Source organism: Labeo rohita, chromosome 17, assembly GCF_022985175.1.
Source record: "Labeo rohita strain BAU-BD-2019 chromosome 17, IGBB_LRoh.1.0, whole genome shotgun sequence".
Classification (NCBI taxonomy): Eukaryota; Metazoa; Chordata; class Actinopteri; order Cypriniformes; family Cyprinidae; genus Labeo; species Labeo rohita.
This window is the reverse complement of record NC_066885.1, coordinates 7093994-7121124: the sequence shown is the minus strand read 5'-3', so window position 1 is coordinate 7121124 and position 27131 is coordinate 7093994. Positions and strand designations below refer to the sequence as shown.

General features: G+C 34.3%; 1 protein-coding gene across 1 annotated transcript in view; it reads right to left on the bottom strand.

Annotated features, from left to right (window-relative positions):
• The window catches only part of kif26ba (kinesin family member 26Ba), a 123091-nt gene that overhangs the window by 67457 nt on the left and 28503 nt on the right, over positions 1 to 27131 (bottom strand). The window contains exon 3 of the mRNA XM_051133015.1: positions 16923 to 17540. Within this exon, the coding sequence (XP_050988972.1) occupies positions 16923 to 17540 (618 nt within the window). The remainder of the gene's footprint in view (positions 1 to 16922; positions 17541 to 27131) is intronic.

Sequence of the window (27131 nt, the reverse complement as noted above, 5' to 3'; positions counted from 1 at the left end):
AATAAATAAATAAATATACAAACAAACTCATACATACATTTTTCTGCATAGCATTTCTCATCAAATTTACAAGAATTAAGAAAAGAAAAGAAAATGTAAAAAAGAAAAATAATACATTTTTTTTCTGCATAGCCTTACCTATCAAATTTCCAGGAATCAATGTGATCTTTATAAAAAAAAAGATAATGATAATCTACAAAATAGTAAATAAAATATAAAATAAAATTATTATAATATGCCTTATGTGTAAAATAAAAATGAAATAAATAAATAAAATAAAACATAAAATTAAATTAAATTAAATTAAAATAAAATAAAAAGCAGACGTTTAAGAAACACCCAGTTATGATTTTATGTAAAATAAAATAAATAAATAAATAAATAAATAAATAAATAAAAATTTCTGCATAGCCTTTCTCATAAAATTTACAAGAATTAATAAAAAATAAAATAAAATGTAAAGAAAAACTAAAATATTTATCTGCTTTATATGTAAAATAAATAAATAAATAAATAAATAAAAAACAAATAAAATAAAATAAAATAAAATATTTTTTCTGCATAGCCTTTCATAGCCAAATTAAAGACGCTTTGCCACATTGCATCTGCAAACAGGCCGACCAGTACCAACAGTGACTTTCACACCTCAGAGAACGAGAGTCTAAACTGAGCGGTTCACAGCCAAAGGCTCATGGTGTCTTCACAACCTCGCATGTGTCATTTCAGTCTGGCTGCAGGTATGGTGGCAAAACACCCGTCTTAAAATACTCAGTGATAGCACATGACTGACAGGTATATTTAGCAGCGTCTGCACTCGTTACAGTTCCTTAACACTGCATTGGTGTGGGCAGACATCCATGTGACCGAGCACCGGATTTACAGTAGGTGTTTGCATTTGACAACTGCAGTAGCTGTTGGAGTAAAACGTATGGCATGAAATGTCACGGGAACAACCACAAACCATTAATAACCCTGATAATGTGCAGCTAATAATGAACGCAATATTGATCCGTTGCCAACAAAAAATCAGTAATATAGATTTATATAACAGCAGTCATCATAAACAATAATATCCTACTGCATATTGAAGAACGGGTCAATCTAGAAGGCTTAGTACAGAGAAATATTAAAAAGCTTTTATCCCTTAATAATGAATGGATTACGCTACTACACAAAGCTAAATCCTGCTCATTCCGTACTTGTCAAACGATGATCTGATGACATAATAGTCATTATCTAATTTTGATCATGCAAATCTCCCTCCCCAAGCCAAGCCAGAACAATTATGGAAACTAAGCCGCAAAAATGGGTGTTTTGAAGCCATATTCACGAGCAAATTAACATATATAAGCCTATTAAGTGTTCAGAAAGAGTCAATCATAATAGATCATTTACGAGTCTTAAAGAAACAGTTCACCCAAACATAAAAAATTGCTGAAAATGTATTCACCCTCATTATACCTTCACCAACGCCACTGGCTTCTGTCATTGAGGAAATTGGGTGGTCTTTACAGTTTCTTTATCAGAACAGATGCAGAGAAATTTAGCATTACATGATTTGCTCAGCAATGGATCTCTGCAGTTAATGGGTGCCGCCAGAATGAGAGTTCAAAGTAGCTGGAAGCAAAGGTTTATGGTTAAAAATGTCTTAGTGATCCATTTGTTTCTACAAACAGGCAGCTTTTTATTTTGATAGCACCCATTCACTGCAGTGGCAGAAGTTAAAGATTTATTTTTAAATAAAATAATGAAATAAAATAAAATAAAATAAAATAAAATAAAATGATCAGTTTAGGAACAATTTATGTTAAACTATTTATCTATTAAATTATAAAAAAATAAACTAAAATACAATTTAAAAAGTAATAATACATAATAATAATAATAATAATAATAATAGACTTTAAAAGCAGCATCTCAAAGCACTGTACAAACATAATTAAAATAATAAAGTTAAAAGATACACACACAAAAAATACAAGCAACAGAAAAAAAACAAAACAAAAATACAAAGACAGTATAATAAAAACAGAGTACCCACATAAATCACATAAAAGCTACCCTAAAAAAAGTGAGTTTTAAGGGATGCTTTAAAAATATTAAGGGATTCTGCAATAAAAAAATAAAATAAAATAAAATAAAGTGATCAGTTTAGAAACATTGAATGTTAAAATGTCTGTTATCTGTTAAATTATAAAAAATAAAATGATAAATAAAATAAAAATGATCAGTCAAGGAACAATTCATGTTAAAATATTTGTTATCTGTTAAATTATAAAAAAATAAAAATAATAAAATAAAATAAAATACATTTCTGCATAGCCTTTCTCATCAAACTTACAATAATTACTAAAAAATAAAATAAAGTGTAAAAAAAATAATAAAATATTTTTTTTTGTCAGCAATGGATCTCTGCAGTGAATGGGTGCCGTCAGAATGATAATTCAAAAGTTGTTGGAAGCAAAGGTTCATAATTTAAAAACGTCTTAATTATGAATTTGTTTCTACAAACATGCAGCTTTTCATTTCACATGATGTTAATTGATGGACTGGAGTGGTGTGGATTACTTGTGGATTATTGTGATGTTTTTATCAGCTATTTGGACTCTTCTGATGGCACCCATTCACTGCAGTTGCAGAAGTTAAGGAAACACCCAATTATGATTTCTGTTATAATCTGCTTTATATATAAAATTAAAAAAATAAAATAAAATAAAATAAGAAAAAAATTCTGCATAACCTTTCTCATCACGTTTACAAGAATGAAAAAATTGAAATAAAATAAAATAAAACAAAACAAAACAAAAAATAAAACAAAAAATATTTTTTTCTCACTAATAGATCTCTAGTGATCTCTAGTGAATGGGTGCCGTCAGAATGAGAGTTCAATGGTAGCTGAAAGCAAAGGTTTAAAAATGTCCTAATGATAAATTTGTTTCTACAAACATGCTGCTTTTCACTACACATGATGTTAATTGATGGACTGGAGTCATGTGGATTACTTGCTGTCTGGACTCATTCTGACGGCACCCATTCACTGCAGAGGATCCATTGGTGAGCAAATAATGCTACATTTCTCCAAATCTGTTCTGATGAAGAAACAAACTCATCTACATCTTGTAAGGCCTGAAGTTGAGTACATTTAGCAAAAACAACCCCCAAAAAATCTCTATAAAACTAAAGAACGCAATAACAGTGTACAAATATGGACTTTATAAAAAGACTTCAATGAATCTTCAATGAGTGTTTGTTTTCCATGAGCTAAATGGCAATTCTATCCTCATGGCGGCATTGAAAGGACTCAGCCCTGCTCGCAGTCAGATCATCTGGGAACCCGCGGCTGATTTGCCATCTGTTGTGCAGGAATGAGAAGAAGGAGCATTAAATACCAGCAGTGCCAACAGCACAGATTGCACCTCTCTGCCCATCCTCCCATCATCTCTCCATCCATTCTCCTCTCTCAGTTATTTCTCCTCTGTCTGATAGTAGCCCTTTGTTTGCCCAAACGTAATGCCCTCATCCATCTATCCATCCATCCACGTTCAACTGTTTGACATTGACTTTAACCTTCATACTGCTTTTGCAGGTCCATATGGCTTTGTAAAGCTAAATTAAAGTCTGAGAATTACTGATATCAACCAGATAGAGGTTATTCAAAGATCAACAGATAGCCGGCTATTTTAAGTCTTCTGTCCAAGTTCTCCAGTTACAAATACTGCACTGTAATACGTTTACGCTATCCCATCTTTTTGTTGAGTATTAATATGCTTGATAAATGACAAATTTAGCATCTTGTATTTTTTAAAAAGTATGTATTTTTTTAATACTTAAATATAATACTTAAAAATAAAATAAAATAAAATAAAATGATCAGTTTAGGAAGAATGCATGTTAACATATCTGTTTAAAAAAGAAAAGAAAAGAAAAGAAAAGAAAAGAAAAGAAAAGAAAAGAAAAGAAAAGAAAAGAAAAGAAAAAAAAAAGAATCAGTTTAGGAACAATGTGTTAAAATATCTGTTATCTGATAAATTATAAAAAATAAAATAATAAAATAAAATGAAATAACGTAATAAATAAAATAAAAAAAAGATTAGTTTATGAACAATTCATGTTCAATTAAAAAAAAACAATTCAAAATAAAAAATACAATAAAATGTAAAAATTAATAATAAATAATAATAAATAAATAAATAAATAAATACAATAAAATTTAAAAAATGATCAGATTAGGAACAATGTACGTTAAAGTATCTGTTATCTGTTAAACTATAAAATATAAAAAGATCAAATAACATAAAGTAATAAAATAAAATAAACAATCAGTTTAGGAACAATGTATGTTAAAATATTTGTTATCTGTTAAATTATAAAAAATAAAATTATTTAAAAAAATGAAATAAAGTAATAATAAATAAAATAAAATAAAAATGATCAGTTTAGGATCAATTTATGTTAAAATATTTGTTATCTGTTAAATTACAAAAAAATAAAATAATAAAATAAAACCTAAAAAGTAATAATAAAATAAAAAAATAAAATAAAATAAAATAAAATAACGATCATGTTAAAATATCTGTTATTTGTTAAATTATAAAATATAAAATGATAAAATAAAATGAAATAAAGTAATAATAAATCAAATCAAATAATAAGTTTAGGAACAATTAATGTTAAAAACATCTGTTATCTGTTAAATTATAAAAAATAAAATAATAAAATGTAAAAAATAATAATAAAATAATAAAATAAATAAAATAAAATAACATAAAAATTAATCTGATTGCCTCTGAAAAATAAATACTAATCTAATCTAAATGCTGTCTAATTGTTGGTACAATCTATTATACGGCAGACTGTACAAAGAAATGTCTAACGCTAATCAAGTATTATTTTGAAAAAGAGATGCAGATTAACAAGAGGATTCTGTATTTCATTAACTTCAAGTCTTAAGAAGATGAACGCGATATATAATGTCTTAGTATGTTATAAAATTGCAAACACTAAAGAGAGGAATCTCAATGTTGCAGAAAAGATTACTCTAGTGATTTATTCAAACATATTAGAATCGCCTGAGCACAATTATAGCAACTTCACCGCAGATGACGGATTGCCAAGTACGTCCCTGTGTGTGTGTGTGTGTGTGTGTGTGTGTGTGTGAAATCAATATCCAGCGCATGTAATTTTATGGATGTCTCATTTCATGTGTTTCAACAGCAGGCTGCCTCCCCCCCATGTGACTGCACCGGCTCTGGGTTTACATGAGACCGGGGCCAAGTGCAGGTGTGATGGATGAGGAAGGTAAAGAACATTTCTGAGAATGGAAATTTCCTGATGCAGCAGAAATACCCAAGAGAGGAACAGAGGGATCTAAAAGAAGCCCTTGAGTGGAGGTTTCTTTCCATCCCGTTCCCCAGCGGCCCCCTGCACACCCACAAGAAGAGCGTTCCTCATTTATCATAATTAAAGCCGGAACATACTGCACTGCCTGGATAGTCCTCTCCTGAACATGTTAACTATTCTTCACCATCCCTTGAGTGCTCTCTATATCTGTCTGTGACAGTTCGCATTCACTTCTCAATTCAGATGGGATGGAAAACAGGACTTACAGTCCTGGATAGGAAGAGCACACTAGAGCTGGGCTGCAGAAAGAAATAAAACCAGGGGATATGCTAAAGAGGGATGACACATTTTTTACTGAGGTACAGTATAAAAAAGTACAGTAAGTATCATAGTACAGTAGTTAGTTTGAATTTGAAATGGCCACATTCTACAGCGCGCTAAACTGGAGTTTGAATGAAGGAAGAGGAATTACTGAATTGCAACTCAAAAAAGTTCAACACTGAAAATCTATCTGCCATTCATCCATCCTTCTACTTGTCTATCCATCCATCCGTCTTTCTGTTCATCCATCCATTTATCCATCTTTCTATTCGTCCGTCCGTCCGTTCGTTCGTCCATCCATCCATCCATTCATCCTTCTTTATATTTGTCTGTTCATTGGTCTATCCATCAATTAGTCTATCTATCTATCTATCTATCTATCTATCTATCTATCTATCTATCTGTCTATCTATCTGCCATTCATCCATCCTTCTATTCGTCCATCCATCCATCCGTCTTTCTGTTCATCCATCCATTTATCCATCTTTCTATTTGTCCGTCCATCCGTCTGTCCATCCATCCATCCATCTATTCATCCACCTTTATATTTGTCTGTTCATTGGTCTATCCATCAATTAGTCTATCTATCTATCTATCTATCTATCTGTCTATCTATCTGCCATTCATCCATCCTTCTATTCATCTATCCATCCATCTGTCTTTCTGTTCATCCATCCATTTATCCATCTTTCTATTCGTCTGTCCATCCGTTCGTTCGTTCGTCCATCCATCCATCCATTCATCCTCCTTTATATTTGTCTGTTCATTGGTCTATCCATCAATTAGTCTATCTATCTATCTATCTATCTGTCTATCTATCTATCTGTCTATCTATCTGCCATTCATCCATCCTTCTATTCGTCCATCCATCCATCCGTCTTTCTGTTCATCCATCCATTTATCCATCTTTCTATTTGTCCGTCCATCCGTTTGTCCATCCATCCATTCATCCACCTTTATATTTGTCTGTTCATTGGTCTATCCATCAATTAGTCTATCTATCTATCTATCTATCTATCTGTCTATCTATCTGCCATTCATCCATCCTTCTATTCATCTATCCATCCATCTGTCTTTCTGTTCATCCATCCATTTATCCATCTTTCTATTCGTCTGTCCATCCGTTCGTTCGTTCGTCCATCCATCTATCCATTCATCCTCCTTTATATTTGTCTGTTCATTGGTCTATCCATCAATTAGTCTATCTATCTATCTGTCTATCTATCTGCCATTCATCCATCCTTCTATTCATCTATCCATCCATCCGTCTTTCTGTTCATCCATCCATTTATCTGTCTTTCTATTCGGCCATCCATCCATCTGGCTTTTTATTTGTCTATTCCCATTAATCAATCTATCTATCTGCTTACCCATCCATCTTTCTATTCATCCATCCATCTGTCTATTTGTCCATCCACTTATCCATCCGTCTTTTTATTCATCTATTCATCCATTGACCATCACTCAATCTACCCATCTGTCCATTCATCCATCCGTCCATCCATCCATTCGTCCATCCATCCATATTTCTATTTGTCTATCCATACACCCATCTTTCTATTTATTCATCCATCCTTTCTATTCATCTACTCATCCATCCATCCGTCCATTTGTCTATCCATCCATTTTTCTATTTTGTCTATCCATCCACCCATCTTCATATTCATCCATCTAGCCTTTCTATTCGTCTGTTCATCCATTTATCCATCAATCAATCTGTTTGCCCATCCATCCATCAAACCATCTTTCTATTTGTCCATCTATCCATCCATCCATCTATCCGTCTTTCTATTCAGCCATCCATCCATTAGTCTTTCTATTTGTCTATCCATCCACCTATCCATTCGTCTTTTTATTTGTCTATTCCCATTCAATCAATCTATCTGCATATCCATACATCTTTCTATTCATCCATCCATCTACACTGTGTGCAGAATTATTAGGCATGTTGATATTCAGTTTTGGGAGTTCATGTTTAGTCTCCTATCCTGAAAAGTCTGACTTGCAGAGATGGACTAAAATGAACTCCCAAAAATTACTGCCAGATTTTGGAAGATAAATTCTTGAATCAGAGGTACAAGAGGATGTGATGCTTGTCCTTCAAGAGTCACTCTCAACTCATCTGTCTATAAAGCCTATAAAAAAAAAAAAAAAAAGAAAAAATGTCTTCATGTATTTAACAACACGTCAGCTTGTTATTCTTATTAAGTCAGGAGCATTTTTTAGGATTTTTTACCAAGCAAAGTCTCTGAGAACCTGACACATTGCACTTCTGAAGACTCCAGGTAGGTTGCAGTTCTGGAAAATGGTGGCGCTGGAGAACTGGAAACGGTTCCTGATGGTGTCACACCTAATTCTTCACCTTAATTCCTAATTCTTTTGCAGTTAACATCCATCTTTTCTTCTCCACCTGTTTTTTCTGACCATGCAGACACAACAAGCATTTCGCTGTCCAATGGTCAAGACTTAACTTTGCAAATTCTTGTAATGCATTAGTATTGCATTCTTCTCATGGGCATTTAATAATTTGGACTTTTCAGTCTGGGTTAAATATCTTTTTTGGCTCATTTTATCTGTAAAAGAAAACATGCCTAATAATTATGCACACCTAAATATAAGGAGTTTTTCACTTCCAGCCTTCACGGACAATTATATATCACATATAAATGATTAAATACAAAATTGACAGTAGTTATTAAGACTGATGTGGTTTGGAATTGGTAAAATGTGTTTGGAAAAAAAATATGACCAGAATATCAACATGCCTAATAATTCTGCACACAGTGTATTTGTCCATCCATCCGTCTTTTTATTCATCTATTCATCCATTTACCAATCAATCTACCCATCTGCACATTTATTCATCTTTCTATTCAACCATCCATCCATCTATTTTTCTATTCATCTATCCATCCATCTCTTTCTATTCGTCCATCCATCCATCCATCTATCATCTGTTTTTTATTTGTCTATCCATCCATCCGTCTTTCTATTTGTCCATCCGTCCTTTCTTTTGTCTATTCATCCATCCATTCGTCTATTCATCCATCCGTCCATCCATCCATTCGTCCATCCATCAATTTTTCTATTTGTCTATTCATCCACCCATCTTTCTGTTTATCTATCCATCCTTTCTATTCGTCTACTCATCCATCCATCTGTCCATCCATCCATTTTTCTATTTGTCTATCCATCCACCCATCTTTCTATTCATCCATCCATCCTTTCTATTCGTCTACTCATCCATCCATTTTTCTATTTGTCTATCCATCCACCCATCTTTCTATTCATCCATCCATCCTTTCTATTCGTCTATTCATCCATCTATCCATCAAACCATCTTTCTATTTGTCCATCTATCATCCATCCACCTTTTAATTTGTCTATTCATCTGTCTATCCATCAGATCTGTACCATATTTGCTACCTCAGTTTAAATCAAATTCAAATTTGGGAATTTAATTAAAATTTAAACGCCATTCTCAATTCTGTTGCAAACACATGGCAACAATTAAAGCAAGACACATATTGTTGTCAATGGTGACTCACGCAATTCTCCTGTTCTTATTTTGGAAAGATTTACATTGATTCTGACACGAAGGAGTAGGCGAGTATCCAGCTAGCTTGACCTGCTGAATGTAAAATAGGCTATATTTGTATTCAGTTTGTGTACAGTCTATGAAGTAGAGAGACTCTTTGAATGAATCAATTTAATGGCTCTTGACAGAGCAAAGGAGACCCCCTATGCCTTACAGATGCTCTTTGCCCATAGCGTAAACTCTAGTGAAGGAATTAGTTTAACGAGGGACTTTTTGTCTGGAAATAATAAACATAGATTCAACAGTTTATACAAAAACATATTCAAGACTGAAGTTGCCTCGTCATGCCTTTAAATGGGCCTGTGATGTAGACATGGACGCAAGCTGTAAGTGTCCATTGGGTGGGAGCCACATTCTTCCTCCAAAGAAAAGGGATGTGGGTTTTAGAAAAGAGCCCTCCTTGAGGAGATTTTATAAGGGATAAAGACAAAGTCCACATGGAATGTCAGAGCTCTGTGTGTGGCACACAAACTGTTTTTATAACAAGGTCCTGCATCCAGGGTAATTGTCACTATCGTAGTGACTCTCCAACGCAAGCTTAACGGCTTCCTGTGCACAAAAACCAGCCCCTTGGGCAATGAAAGAGAGCGAGAGGGGGAGAGATACAGAAAATAAAACACATCTTAGCCAAAGTAAACAGAAGTGAAAAGCACAGGAGTCACAAAAGACTCATTGAGATGGAGAGGGAGATACAGAGCTCAACTCAAGGAGGAGAAGAACAGGCAGAACAAGAGGACGTGTCTAAAGGAAGACGTGATTGGAGTGAGGTGAAGGGTGTGCCCTATCTACAGCCTAAATTACTTCCTTGTTCCACCATGCTGTTTAACAACTGGCACAATCAAGATTAGACCCACCAAAACTCTAACCATGAGAATCTTTTGGGACTGACCGTAAGACACATTTAAAACCAAATTCTTAGCCAGAATGTTAGCCTTGGTTAATACAAAATTAAAATTCTGTCATTATTTGCTGTTAAAAAGTTATATTAAAATGTTGGAATATTTATACAAATATTATTGTATAAAATTGTAAAAAATACATAATTAAGAAATAAATATATGCTACAAAATACACATTTTGATAGGAACTTTTGTCCATACTATTAAAAAAAAATCTTTAATTAATGATAAAAGCATATAATTATATAGAAGAGCAGCTTGTAAATCAATTATGGCATTATGGTGCAACTTTGATGTCAGTTAAACATCAAACGTCCATTGTTCTCTAGCATCTTTTAGTAAAATATTGTAATGTCAAATCCACTTAGTAAATAATGGCAGGGTTTTATTATTATTATTATTTTGCTTAAAGTATAGCTTTGAATTCTTAGTAGCCGTGTTCAATTACAGCAAACTTCAGCAGCTCAACAAGTCAATGCAAACAAACCTGAGACCACATTTTCTATCTTATGTAATGGCTTATTGCTTTAACACATTCACATGCTTTGAAATAAACAATTCACTTTTGATTAACTCATGATGCTAACATTTCAGAGTAGTTCTTTGAGCCAAATTAAAATCACAACCTGTTCTCATTCTTTCTCAAAAACACACACTAATACAGCCTGTGGATCCAATATAAAAGACAGTTGTTTATTTAAACAACCATCAAAACCTCCAAAATATCCCCTCCAGGTTGACAAAAAATATAAAAGCAGACTTGGTCTAGATTATTGGTCTCATACACTACCAGTCAAAGGTTTTTCAACAGTAAGATTTTTGATGTTTTTTAAAGACGTCTCTTCTGCTCACCGACCCTGCATTTATTTGATCCAAAGTACTGCAAAAACAGTAACATTTTGAAATATTTTTGCTATTTAAAATAACTATTTTTTTATTTGAATATATTTGAAAATGTAATTTATTTCTGTGATATTAAAGCTAATTGTTTTTGCATCATTACTTCAGTCACATGATCATTTAAATGTGCAAAACAGCTGAGTAGAATTTTTTCAGGTTTCTTTGATGAACAGAAAGTTCAGAAGAGCAGCATTTGTCTGAAATAGAAATCTTTTGTAACATTATAAATGTTTCGATCCCTTTAAAGCATCCTTGCTAAATAAAAGTATTAATTTCCGTCATTTCTTACTATTCTCTTACTATTCATCAAAGAATCCTGAAAAAAATGATTGAATATTAATAATAATAACAACAATAATAATAAATTCTTTTTGTACAGCAAATCAGCATATTAGAATGATTTCTGAAAAATCATGTGACAATGAAGACTGAAGTAATGATGCTGAAAAATTAGCTTTGATCACAGGAATGAATTACATTTTGAAATACATTTTAAAATAGAAAACAGTTATTTTAAATAGGTCGCATTTTAAGGCTGCACACGTCATCGCGGAGGTCTTATTTAAGAAAAGTAACCGTTAAACTGCAAAGTAAAAAAAAGAAATTATAGTATTTTACACGTCACAAGGTATAACGGTCAATTTTATTATGGTTACTTTCCTAAATAAGATCCTTAATGACGTGTGCAGCCTTCAAATGCGACCTCCGTAGGATGCAGTCACCAAAATGAGACGTGGCTATTATGTGCTATTATTTTTACTCTTGGTTTCCCTAATTCAAATCTGCAGTTATTGCAAAGCTTCACCTTGAATCTGTGCATCCTGTGCAGAAGCAAATGTAAGAAGCAAATTCTGCAGATGTTTGCGTGTGGAAGGTCTCATTGAGAAACAGACGTAAAAAATATGCATGACTGCCTGAAGCAGAGCCGTACTATCACAACATACTCGACATTAAATATGCATGACAGATACAGTATCTCTTTCTCTAAAGAAGTCCCATAATGCATTAGGTGTCTTTCAATATTAAAACATATTTACAAATGTCTACTGTATATAAACTACTTAAAAACCTAGAATTCTTCTCACTGCCAGATAAATCCCACATCTCTTATGAGATCATACACAGGTCAAACTCATGACCTGTAACTGTAACTAATTAGTTAGATCATTCTCATACAAAAGTGTCTTTGTTTCAAAACCCAAGTTCAGTGAAAGGACACATTTGCAACACATTCCTCTTAATCTACATGGGATTTTAAAGACTTGATTCTTTAAATTGAATCAAGGAACATTTACCCACTCAAACACTTAGCCAGATCAAAGCATCAATTTCCAAATCCACTGAACATTCCTTAAGAGATTCTTGTTTATGTCTACCTATAAACACCCTGTATTCACAGTGACTTTAAGACTTTACTGAATGCTCACAGGGGAAACATTTAAGTGCATATTCCTCTTGTAACCCATGATTGTGTCTAAAAAAAAAACAGTAAACGGCCCATAGCCATGCTTATGATGCAAATTCAATTGCTGGCTCTAAAAAAAGGTTGCAAAATGATGCTGCTTTCTGAGGCAAGCATCTTTTAATGGTTAATACACTGCAAGCTCAATGCAACAGGATTCATTATGCAGATGCATCCAAATATTGTTTTTATATAAATGCTTTATAAGTATGTAAGTTATTCTGCACTAAAAGGTGTACAGAGAAGGAATTATTTAACTTAAAATACCACATTAAAAATGTGTTGTTTCGATATTCACTGTTTAGGGATTCTGAGTAACCAATTATATGATATATGCATTTTCACATTTACATAATATTGTACATGCACTACAAAATGTTATATTTGCATAAATACACTACCAGTCAAAAGTTGTTTAATGTTTCTTCTGCTCACCAAGCCTGCATTTATTTGATCCAAAGTACAGCAAAAACAGTAAAATTTTGAAATACTTTTACTATTTAAAGTACTAAATTAACTACTTTCTATTTGAATATATTTTAAAATGTAATTTATTCCTGTGGTTTCAAAGCTGAATTTTTAACATCATTACTCCAGTCACATGATCCTTTAGAATTTATTGTAATATTCTGATTTGTTGCTCAAAAAACATTTATTATTATTATTATTATGTTGAAAACAGATTAGTAGAATTCTTTTCAGGTTTCTTTAATGAATAAAAAGTTCAAAAGAACAGCATTTATCTGAAATAGAAATTTTTGTAACATTATAAATGTCTTTATCATCACTTTTGATCAATTTAAAGCATCCTTGCTACATAAAAGTATTCATTTCTATAATTCCCCCCAAAATAAATAAATAAATTATACTGACTCTAAGCTTTTGAATGATAGAGTGTATAATGTTACAAAAGCTTTTTACTTCAGATAAATGCTGATCTTTGAATCTTTCTATTCATCAAAGAATCCTGAAAAAAAGTATAATAATAAATGTTTGTTGAACTGCAAATCAGCATATTAGAATGATTTCTGAAGGACCATGTGACACTGAAGACTGGAGTAATGATGCTGAAAATTGAGCTTTGATCACAGGAATAAATTACATTTTAAAATATATTCAAAAAGAAAGAAGTTATTTTAATTAGTAAAAATATTTCACAAGATTACTGATTTTGCTGTATTTTGGATCAAATTAATGCAGGTTTGATGAGCCAAAAATTCTTTAAAAAGCTTTAAAAATCTTACTGTTCAAAAACTTTTGACTGGTACCCCATAATGAGTGTGTAGGGATTAGTGAAAATTACATAGGGACCCTGTAAATTGGAACGCATCTTAAGAAACGTTGATCAACCTGACAAATCATTAAATCTTAAAGGTAACAATACTGGTTGAATTTATTTTATAAGATCTGAATCTCCACAGAGCAGCTAAATCTGTGCTACTCAACATTCCTTTATACTTAATAGAGTCTAAACCAGCTGACGCTCTCTGATAAGCCACCGTGACTCCAGAGAAGACATCTCTCTGATGAGATCTAATCAACCTGCTGTGACTTAATTCACTTAGGCTTTACTAAAAAGACTCCTGAGTGCCGCAATTCAGTTTGTTGCGAGTTCTTTTCCTATTAAGACTGAGGAGTGACAACATACGCCAAGACTAAATTACCCCTCTTAAAACAAAATCTCTCATTTGGACCTTATTCAAATGCTTGTTCAAATATGATATGTTGACTCTTGTGGGTAGAAATGCACTAAGCTTGGATCTTAGAGCGAAATAACTAGGAATTAGGTCTCAAGGGGACTGAATGTCACTCACCTGCCTGCCAGAAATAAATTGTTTGCTCTTCAGTGATATAATCTAGATACCATCCCATTACAGAGAGGGGAGAAACTAAATGAACTCGACTTCCAAGGTTTCTCCATCTCTGCAAACACAGCAGACCAAAAGAACTAGGCTTTTATCCAAACAAATGAATCAAATTGATTCTCTCAAAGGGTTCCCTCAACCCCATGTAGTCTATATAAAATGTAATTCCTTCCGCCCCATACATTACCAATCCACATTAGGCCCAGAGGGTCTCCCAAAAGAATGTATCATCAGATTACAACATTAACCACAATGTGCAAACAACACCTCATTACATCAGGCGGCACTTCTCCCCAAAGGGACGTCAACCCTCCAACCATGAATAAAAAAAATTAAGGTTTTGTTCCAAAAAACTAATGAGCTGTTTTGAAGTCTACCTTTAGGCAGCATCCTAACTGAGCCTCATAAGTGACTGATTTAGAACACACAACATAGCCACTTTCTGGGATGCACTGGCATGTTGCTAATGCAATAGTAAGATAACGACAGACAAACAAGTAGACAGGTGGACTTACAGACACAGTGATAGACAGAACAAACAAATGACAAACAGAAAGACTGAAATACAGAACAACAGACAGAATGACAGACACATACAATGACAGACAAACAACGGATAGAACAAATGAATGATAGACGGGAATACAGAACCAAAAATAGAATTAATAAATAATAGGTATAAAGATAGACAAACAGGCAGAATTAAAGACAGAATAAAACAACAGACAGAGACACACAGAATGATAGAACAACACAGACAAACAGGTAGACAGGCATACAGACAGACAGACAGAACAAACAAAAGACAGAAAGACAGACAGAGAGAATTACAGACAGAATGAAGTAACTAAACACAGAATGATACCCAAAGAGACATATACGATGGCAGACAGAACAAACGAATGAAAGATAGACAGATGGACAGACAGACAGAGATAAAGAGACAGACAGAATAGAATGATAAATAGAACAAACAAACAACTAACAGAAAGACAAACAAATGATAAACAAAAAAGACAGAAAACGATGTACACATGGACAGACAGACAGACAGACAGATAGACAGATAGATAGATAGATAGAATGATAGACAAAACAAACGACTGACAGACAAAAGATAGACAGAATGATGGACAAAATTACAATAGACAGAAAGACAGATGGACAAACAACGTTGACAGGCAGACAAACAAATGAAAGAGAAAGATAGACAGAGAATTACAGACAGAAGGAAAGAACAAAAGACAGAATGATAGACAAAACAAACAACTAAAAGACAAAAGATAGACAGAAGAATGGACGAAATTACAATAGACAGAAAGACAGATGGACAAACAAGGTTGACAGACAGACAAACAAATGAACAACAGAATGATACCCAAAGAGACATATATGATGGCAGACAGAAAAAACTAATGAAAGATAGACAGATGGACAGATGGAGAGACGGCCAGACAGACAGAGATAAAGAGACAGATAGAATAATAGAAAGATGGATAGAACAAACAAACAACTAACAGACAGACAAAACAAACTAATGATAAATAAAGATAGAAAAAGACAGACAAAATGGTAAACAAGCAAACAACAGACAGAACAAACAAAAGACAGAATGAAAGACAGAACAATTGAATGACGGCCAAACGGACGGACGAACAGACGGATGGAGAGACACACAGACAAATAGAATAATAGACAGAACAAACGACCGACAGGTAGACAGACAGACAAAAAGACGAACAGATTGATAAAACTATGAATGATAGACAGAAAGATGGACCGACTGAGCAGTGCTTGAAGTGAAAAAAAAGAAGTGCCAGTATTACCCAATTAAAAAAATAAATAAGTACTTTTTCATTTTCATAATTCACAATATATGTATAGTGCCACAATCAATCAATCAATAATTAAATAAACGTTTTAATACAAATAAGCACTGACTGTTAGGCTACTATATTTGGATCCATTCAGAATCACTATACATTTGACCACCACATAATCTAAAACTCCTTCAGCCAGCATTCACTATAAAACACTCCTGCATTTAAGCCAAATACACACTGAAAATAATAATTTAGCAGGATCTGGATGCAAGTCACTCTGTATTAGCACTGTTTTGAACTTACTGTTTGAATGCTTTCACTTACTGGATCCTTTGACTTTCCAGGTGTTTACATTGAGCCCACTCTCATGAACATGCATATCAATAGCACAATTTTCTGTTTCTATTTGGCATGCTATTCATACACTGAAATTGACTTTGCTGTGCATATATGAGGCTATGCATATGTTTGACGTGCATAATAAGCAGTTTTCACGTGCATATTATATGCATCTTCCCCACACCCCTAATCCTACCCATTGTGTTTCATACATCAAAGTCAATTTCTTTGATAGACAGATAGATAGACACAAAGGCTGATTACAAAATTTAGATGTGCAAAGCCATTTTTTGATGTAATACTCTAAAAAATATTTTAAAAAATACATAACAGATAGATCTCTAGATAGATGCATGACGCTTGACATATGCCTACCTGATAAGGATAGAGTGTGACGCCATTGGCTCTTGACACGTGTCCAGATGTCCAGGTGCCGTCCACATACTGGTGCGCTTGGAGTGCAACAGAACTTAACACAGTTCCATTAGAGTTGCTGGGGCTGCTGGGTAGATGAAGCTGTTGTGCTCCTGTAGACTTCCCTGCGTGGCCTGGTGAGTTGTTCTTCTTCTCCACACCACTGCTGACCCCAAGACTGTTGGGTTTGGATCCGTGTTTGGGGTAGGCTGGGTGGTGGGAGCTGCCGCCGTTGCTGGCATTGGTGATTGTTGGGGTAGAACTAGATGTGGTGGCAGAAACAGTAGCAGAGGTGGAGGAGGCCGAGGAATGGTAGCCTGTAGGGAGGAACGCCCAGTCTCGAGGTGGTGTGGGACCTTGGAGGATGCTGCGGGATCCCACCAGGGAGGCCAGGGATGGAGGAGAGCCAGGGGATACATCACACTGTTCAAGGCTCAGCACCATGTGGACGGCCTCCTGCTTCAGCTGACTCAGGTGGGTGGCACACACGTCACAGCGACCGTCACGCTCATTCCATGCCTTGCGTGTGCTGTTGGGCACCTGAAGTTTATCATGGAGCAGCAAGGAGAAGGAGGGATCCTATGGAGAGACAGGAAACAAAGAGGGGAAATATTATATCACGGGCACTCTCAAAGGGATAGTCCACCCAAAAATAAATTTCTAGCATTGATTACTGTTCTAAACCCATAAGACATTCATTCATCTTCAGAACACAAATTAATATACTTTTTATGAAATCCAAGAGCTTTCTGACCCTGCATAGACAGCAGTACAGCTACCAAGTTTAAGGTCTTGTGGGTTTGGAATGACATTAGGAGAGAACTCTATCCCACTAAAAAGAATGTTTTGTGCAATGAAAATGTTCTATGGATGTTAAAGGTTCTTCATTGAACCATAGATGCACAACCACAGATTGATTGATTTAAAATGTCACTACCAACATTAAAACCACTCACATAAAAGAAAACTCAAAAACAGTTCTTTTTATTTGCTTCTCATGGACAGCAACAAGACGAAATTGAGACTTTTGAAATGAAATTCGAGACTTTTGCTTAAGCCTACAGATTCTCAGATGTTTCTCCTAAAAAACTGACCATAGCTAGCTCAAATACACTTTTTTGAGACTGTGCTCAGACTCCAAAAATGTGCAGTCAAGAGTCTTTTGTTACAAACTGTAATATAAACACACCTATTTTCATTAAATGTTGCCTTCCACCAGAAATGGAAATTCTGTCATCATTTACTCATCCTCATGTGGTTCTAAACCTGTATGACCTTCTTTCTTTTGCAAAAAATCAAAAAGCTAGATATTTCGAAGAACATTTGGAACCAAACAACATTGGACTCCATTGAGTTCCATTGTACAGACAAGGAAATGCCAACCCGATCTCATGGAAGTATGTATCTTACGAGGTGGCTAATTCGTACAATTTCGTACAACTCGCTTGCACAATTATGTATGATTTTTGCTAATCTGACATATTTCCCCAAATTGTATAAATTTGTGCGAATTACCTACCCCTTGCCACCTCATTAAAAATGTACAAATTTGCCATGTGATAGCATTGGAAATGCTTCAAAATATCTCCTTTTGTTTTCCACACAAGAAATAAAGTCATACAAGTTTAGAATCAAAGGTGAGTTTATATTATAATTATAATATTTTCATTTTTGATTGGACTATTTGGTTGACTAGTTGACATAAAGTTATACACAAAATAATTTATATTTTTATAATTTATGAATTTATAATTTTATAATTCTATAATCAGTATGCATATAAACTATTGTTTGTTTTTTTTCTCCAAAGAAGTTTCAGCAGAACATCTTGATTGATGAACCAACTGAGAACTCGATTAAGTCTCCTAAGCGATGAATGAGAAACGTCTAAGCAATTGAACTTTCCTCTGGGCAAACATACACCCTTGGTTCTAACAGTCTTAAACCAAACAAATGAGTCTATCTTCACTGATAAGCAAGTCTGCAGATTCGCAGATGTTTCTCCTATTCCACCATTGCTAGCACAAAATATACTTTTTTGAGACTTCAAAAATGTCTCAGACTGTGCTCAGACTTCAAAATGTGCAGTCAGGAGTCTTTTGCTACTAATTGTAATATAAACACACATATTTTCATCAAATGTTGCCCTAGATGTTTCATCTTAATGGGATAATCCACCATAAAATGGACATTCTGCCAGCATTAACACACTCTCACATGGTTCCAAACCTTTATGACTAACATTCTTCTCCAAAATATCAGAAAACAAGATATTTCGAAGAACATTTGGAACCAAACAACATTGGACCCCATTGAGTTCCACTGTACAGACAAGGAAATGCCAACCCGATCTCATGGCAATTCGTACATATATATTTACGACATGGCTAATTCATACAAATTCGTACAACCTCACTAGTGCAAATTTGTTCGCCTTTGGCTAAATCTTACGTATTTTACGAGTTACCCAATTTGTATGATTGACCCCTAACCCCACCCCTAAACCTACCCATCAGTGGAGTCTAGACAAATTGTACAAAGTCGTACGAGTGAGGTTGTACAAACTCGTACGATTTAGCCACCTCATAAAATACTTACAAATTAGTCGTGAGATCAAAATATTTTCTTTTGCTTTCCAAACAAGAAATAAAATCATACAGGTTTAGAATGAAAAGTAAGTAAATTAAATTTTCATATTTGGTTAAACTACTTGGTTGATTATCTCCCATAAAGTTATACACTAAATTATTTAAGCTGCTATTCACATTGTTTTATTTATAGATCTATACTCAATCTGTAAAATTTTATTTCTCCAAAGACGTTTTAGCACAACATCTTGATTGATGAACCAACTGAGAACTCAATTAAGTCTCTTAAGCGATAAATGAGCAACCTCTAAGCAATTGAACTTTCCTCTGGGCAAACATACACCCTTGGTTCCAACAGTCTTAAACCGAACAAATGAGCCTATCTTCACTGCTAAGTAATTAGATACTACATTAATTTATCGCCACACAACCGTGGAATTTATTTCGAAGACGTTCATGCGATCTCACCACAGAACAGGCACAATCCCCCTGGAGCGTCCTGGGGTTAAGTGCCTTGCTCAAGCTCTGATTGGTTCACGGCTCACTTCCTGCAGGGATCAAACCTCTAAACTTCTGGTTACCGGTCGTGAGCCTAAACCACTACACCAATTAATGACTAATTGAAATCTAAAGATGGTAGTATATTCACCCAACATAAACAGCGTGCATGTTATTTTTGTAAAGTACAGCAGATTCATTATGATTATAATGCAAACAACACCCTTGTTCTCACGCTTTGTCAGTCTAGATTTGGTCCGCTCGTTATTTTTCCGTCTTCCAAGTCTTCATTAGCATAAAGCTGCCAATTATCTGGCTTTGGTGCATCATCACACCATGTGCTTGAGCGTTCAGTGAGATGAAGATCATAATTATGTTTTGGCACATGCTCACAGGGCCAGTGCGAAGATGCAGGAACGATTTTAATTAGATTAATTGAGATACGGGGAATGACATCATCCTTTCATGACGCAAGGGAAGGGATGCACGCTTGCAACGACTTGGTGGACACTCAGAAATAAATATACTTAATCTTTCATTCTGTTGCATTCCATCTGTGTGTTGTTTTTGATTAAGACATTGACTTAAAAGCTACATTACACAAAATAGTTCTGCCACAAGGAAGAATTAAGTGATCTCACAATTTTTTTTCTTTTCGTATGGCCTAGATTTATCACTATTCACAGTTGGAATTTCATATTTTAATAGTAGATATTATGGAGCTCATCTTAATGGTTAGATGGATTTTAATTAGCATCCCCAATGCCTTGACAGATACTTGACCTTTTTAGCATCTAGATGGTGCCTTTTAGACACTATAGTGATGCTTCGGTCTCCAACTGCAATAGTCATGGAGAGGTGTGAACTGTAAACCAGCTAGTATAACAATTAACCTTAAACCTTGGGTTTAGAGGCCGTACTCATTTATGCATGCAGAGGCTGAAATAGAAGTGCAGATAATGACAATGTGTCACATTTGTCTAAAGCACAGATTCATGCGCAGGAAATCTGGCAACACCAGAATTATTGTATTTAACTAAAACCATAAATCAGCTTTCATTACTGTATAAAATAAACTTTAACTGGAATAAAATAAAATATATAATGTTATATAATTATAAAAAACTTAAAAATATATATATTTCAGCTTGATGTACTAAAATAACAAAACTGAACTAACTATTAACGAAAACTATATAGACATATTTAATAAATAAATACATACAACTGACAAAAACACAAAATTATTAAAACTTGTAAATTAAAATAAAAACAGAAAAAAAAAAAAATTCAAAATATTAACAAACACTATGATTTTTACAAGATAAATATGCAAATTTATTGGATTGTGACAAGTGGATGTTACAGCATATACCAGAACTGAGGTAATCGGTTGAAAACTAGTTGACTTGGTGACCAAAAGATAAAGTTTTGGCTGGTTAGCATTAGTTAACCCCTGCTGGTAAGTGCTGTTAACTGCACCATTTTGTTGTGTCTTTCTCTTTCCACTCAAAAGTAGCTGTTTTTTCATTATATTATTTTAGATGTTTTGTCAGTAACTATTTTTTGGCTGGGAAGGCCTTGTTGGTACAACAGTGTTTTAGTGCCATGTTAAAAAAAAAAAAAAAAAAAAAATATCTAAAATGATGAGATTAAAATCATAATATATTAAGACGAAAGTCGAAATTACGAGAATAAAGTCGAAATAATGAGAATAAAGTCAAAATATTTCGACAATAAAGTCAAAATTATGAAAAAAAAGTCTAAATGTTTTGAGAATAAATTCAAAATATTTTAAGAATAAAGTCAAAATTCCGAGAATTAATTTGTAGCAATTACAAGATTAAAGTTGTAATATTTTGAGAGTTTTAAGTATTATAACATTAATTGCTACAATTCAATTCTCATAATTTCTCATCGAAATATTTCAACTTAATTCTCGATAACTTTTGACTTTATTCTTGTAATTTTGACTTTATTCTCAAAACATTTCAACTTTATTCTCCAAACTTTTCAACTTTATTCTCGAAAATTTTCGACTTTATTCTTGCAATTTCAACTTTATTCTCAAAACATTTTAACTTCTTTAAACATTTTGACTTTATTCTCTAAACATTTCAATTTTATTCTTAAGAACATTTCAACATTATTCTCGAAATTTCGACTTTATTCTTAAAACATTTCGACTTTAGTCTCGAAACATTTCGACTTTATTCTCATAATTTCAACTTTATTCTCCAAACATTTCAACATTATTCTTGAAATTTCGACTTTATTCTCGTAATTTCTACTTTATTCTTAAAATATTTCGACTTTATTCTCGAAACATTTCGACTTTAATCTCCAAATCTTAGATGCTATTTTTAACGTGGTACTAAAACACCGTTGTATGTTGGTAATGTCAGCCAAAAAGAAAAAAAAAAAAAAAACATTTAAAAGGTTCCTTGGGTGAATATAACTGTAACATAATTTTCAACCAAGCTGTTATGCCACATTGCATTGAATATATCTGACAGTGCATCAGGGGTCTTTGACACATCATTATAGACTCAGAGTTGGCGGGGCCGCAGTGGGGCGGAAACACAGTGCAATCCATCTGCTCTGGGCTTACGGTGTCCTTACCGCACCTTGTACCTCCCCGTCGGGTCTGGCAGGACCCTCTCGGCTGGGCACAGGGCAGCGGTCCAGCTAATCAAAGCCCCGCACACGAGCACAGTCACTGAAGGAGAGAGACTGAAGGTCTGTTCTGATTAAAACCACACATTCCTGCTGTCAGTGTAAATCTAGAGGCTGACTCTCATCTTACACAAGCTGCTTTGTGTATCCCTCCCATCCACATCCAGCGTCCCCTCTGCCCCATACATTGCACGCGGTGACCTCTTTAGTTAATGCTGCTCTCAGAGAGCAAACCAAAGCTAACAGGGCAGCACTGTACCGTAAGACGCTTATCTCTGACCCACGTTGGTGGTTCTGTCATGCAGGTCTGCTCAGCGTCCATAGAAAGGAAATGCAACATCACGTAAGGCGCAAACTCCACCCAGAAAGCTGTTCTACCTCATTCTGCACACATTTTGATGTCTTGTTGTATAGAAGGTGTCCTGGGATGCAATGACCAGTACCATGGTTAAAGGAGTTCAACTTAAAGATAGTTCACCCTAAAATTACCCCATGATTTGCTCACCATCAAGCCATCCTGGGTGTATATGACTTTATTCTTTCAGACAAATACAGTCGGAGATATATTAAAAATGTCCTGGCTCTCCCAAGCTTTATAATGGCAGTGAATGGGTGTTGAGATTTTGAAGTCCAATAAAGTGCATTCATCCCTCATAAAAAGTACTCCACACGGCTTCATATTTACAAATTTATAAACTGTAATCTCTAGCTTCTGCTAACTGATGATGGATAGATGCAGTTTTATTGGACTTTAAAATCTCAACACCCATTCACTGCCATTATAAAGCTTCATAGAGCAGGACATTTTTTAATATAGCTCCAATTGTATTCATCTGAAAGAAGAAAGTCATATACACCTAAGATGGCTTGAAGGTGAGTAAATCATGGGGTAATTTTCATTTTTCATTTGTAGTTATTATTTTACAATACTAATTATTCTTTCAAAAAATCATACAGACTTTTGAACAGTTGTGTTTATGAAATACATAAATATGACATGCACCCTACTTCACTCAGGATGTCTATAGGAGCTGTGCATGATATATTTGTCTGCACAGAGTTATTGTTGTAAATATTTGTAGAAGGCAGACCGATCTGGAAAATGTCTGTGTACCCCATTGACCTCCACTTCCCTGACCAACCGGAAACAATCACTCATGCACTGGAAGTTTTGTTGGTATAGACACAAATTGTTTATCATACAGCTAGTTATCTTTAAATTTCTGTCAAGCTTTGTTATATTACGAAAAACAAACAAGGTTGGAGGTGAATCGCAGCACTGGAAGTTCAGCTGTTTCGACTGCGGCAACAGAAACCTGCATTTCTGTAATTCATGCAAAGCCACTGCAGATATTTCTTCTTTCAGGGTGGAGACCCAAATACCAAATCCTAAGCCGTGCCACTTCAAGACTTAACCAGAAATAACCAAAAATAGCAGACTTTAACTCAGTTTAACTGTAAAAAAGCGAACTCAAATCCTCTTTGACGGAAAAACAACTTTGACTGATGCACAAAAAGCTGCCTGTCTCATGTTTAGCAATTGCAGACATTTTGCTTGGTGAAAACCAATGCAATAAATGTCTTACAGGGAAATAAATTAAGCAATACTTGTGCTTATCTAAATGGAAAGTGCTGCTTGCAGGCATTTCACTTATTAATATGAGAATTAGATTCTCATATTGCAACCAAAATGCGATAATCAGTAAACAGAGATGTTTAATGTCAAAGAAAATCATGAAATCCAATCACTCTGAGTGGTTTATAGATCTGATATGAATTATGAAGGGCTTGGGTATATATACAAGTGGAAAGTACTATATATTTATTCCGAATAAATATTTATGTAGCAATTTATGTAACAAACATAGCATATACACTTGTGTAAAACATCTTTTTTACCATTTGCATGAATAAAATATTTTGAATTACAGCTTTGCCTGAAGAAAAAACAACATATGTCACCCTGAACCACAAAACCAGTCTTAAGTAGCACGGGTATATTTGTTGCAGTAGCCAAAAATACATTGTATGGGTCAAATTTTTTCTATTATGCCACAAATCATTAGGATATTAAGTAAAGATCATATTCCATGAAAATATTTTGTAAATTTACTACCGTAAATATATCAAAACTTAATTTTTGATTAGTAATGTGTATTGCTAAGAATTTAATTTGGTGATTTTCTCAATATTTTGATTTTTTTGCACCCTCAGATTCCAGATTTTCAAATAGTTGTATCTCGGCCAAATATTGTCTTATCCTAACAAACCATAGACCAATGGAAAGCTTTCAGATGATGTTTTTGTGTTCCACGGTGCAGGGTCACATATGTTTTACTGGGATCACTGAGGTTGTTATCATGTAATAAAATAGTCTGAATTGTTGAGGAAGAGGTGAGCATTTAATGAAGACCATTATGGTTTCCAAAGGAACCAGTTTTTGAAGGTAGAGAGTTATGCATTCATTGCATCCGTGCAACATCCGTGCAACATCTATAACATATTACAGTATTTCCATTATTACCTACTACATACATTTATAAAATATAAACCCTATCCTCTTCTAGAGCACTATCATTGCATTGAGACTAGGAGGACAAACAAGCGCTCTAATGGATGCAGCCATTCATTCCCCAACCAAAAAGAGACAGAGCGAATCTGAAAGAGGGTGAAAGAGGCCTCTTAATACTGCCAAATGGACCAAAGCCCTCTGGTCCGGTGGTCTGCTTTAAAGACAATTCAGATGAGAGCTTCGGAGAAGTGTTGATTGAACAGTCACCATTTATCACAATACGAACAGGATCCAAGTCTGAAGAAACGTCTTGTATTCCTTAGTGTTGAATTAGTTTCGAAAGAGTCTGGATGGTTATTAGGTCCTAATTGGAAGCATTTACTCACTGCCACCGGACTAGTCTCAAACCACATTCCCCCCCATTTCGAGGACAAAGCAAATGAGCAAAAGTTAGGCCTGCTTCCAGAGCCTCTGGTTTCCTGTCCGCTAGTCAATTCCTTATTTCATTAGCAGGAACCAGAGAGAACGGCAGCCATTATCAGGCTGGTTATGAAAACATTGAAGTCATTAATACTGCTAGCAGAAGCCCTGACTGAATCAATTAACCATCGTCTGTATGGGCCGTCCCAATGGGACAAACATGGAGGACAAGGGGCAAAAGTCATGAGCTACATAGCGGGAACAGAAGATAGACTGTCCTGCTTTTTAAACTGTCTCTTTGTGTCTACACTCTTAAAAATAAATTCTCCAAAAGGGGGTTTTCACATAGAAAAAACATTTTGAGTTTCCCAAAGAACCTTTCAGTGAACAGTTCTTAATCTTAGTGTAAAGAACATTTTGATCATTTAAAGAATACATGCACAATGAGTTCCATGCTGGGTTCCAAAGATTCCTTGGATGTTACACTCTTAAATAAAAAAGGTTCCAAAAGGGTGTTTTTGCAGTGATGCCATAGAAGAACCATTTTTGGTTCCCCAAAAAAACTTTCAGTAAACAGTTCTTAAAAGAACCATTTTGATGAACATTTTAAAAATCTAAAGAACCTTTTTCAACTATAAAGAAACTTTTCTGCATTTAAAAGGTTTCATGGATGTTGAAGGTTCTTCATGGAACCATCAATGCCAATAAAGAACCTTTATTTTTAGGAGTGATACATGCACAATGAGTTCCATGCTGGGTTCCAAAGATTCCTTGGATGTTACACTCTTAAATAAAAAAGGTTCCAAAAGGGTGTTTTTGCAGTGATGCCATAGAAGAACCATTTTTGGTTCCCCAAAAAAACTTTCAGTAAACAGTTCTTAAAAGAACCATTTTGATGAACATTTTAAAAATCTAAAGAACCTTTTTCAACTATAAAGAAACTTTTCTGCATTTAAAAGGTTTCATGGATGTTGAAGGTTCTTCATGGAACCATCAATGCCAATAAAGAACCTTTATTTTTAGGAGTGATACATGCACAATGAGTTCCATGCTGGGTTCCAGAGATTCCTTGGATGTTACACTCTTAAATAAAAAAGGTTCCAAAAGGGTGTTTTTGCAGTGATGCCATAGAAGAACCATTTTTGGTTCCCCAAAGAACCTTTCAGTGAACAGTTCTTAATAGAACCATTTTGCAGAACATTTAAAAAATCTAAAGAACCTTTTTCAACTATAAAGAAACTTTTCTGCATTTGAATGGTTTCATGGATGTTGAAGGTTCTTAATAGAACTATCAGTGCCAATAAAGAAACTATTTTTAAGAGTGTAAAGGTTTTTCAGAGTGTCATTAGATGTGAACTAGAAAGAGTTCAACACATCTGATATTGTGCAGCAATCAAAAATATGGGTACAGTTGATCTTACACACTGGCTAACAACAAACACTTCCTCAGTTGAGACAGACAGACATTTTCAACTT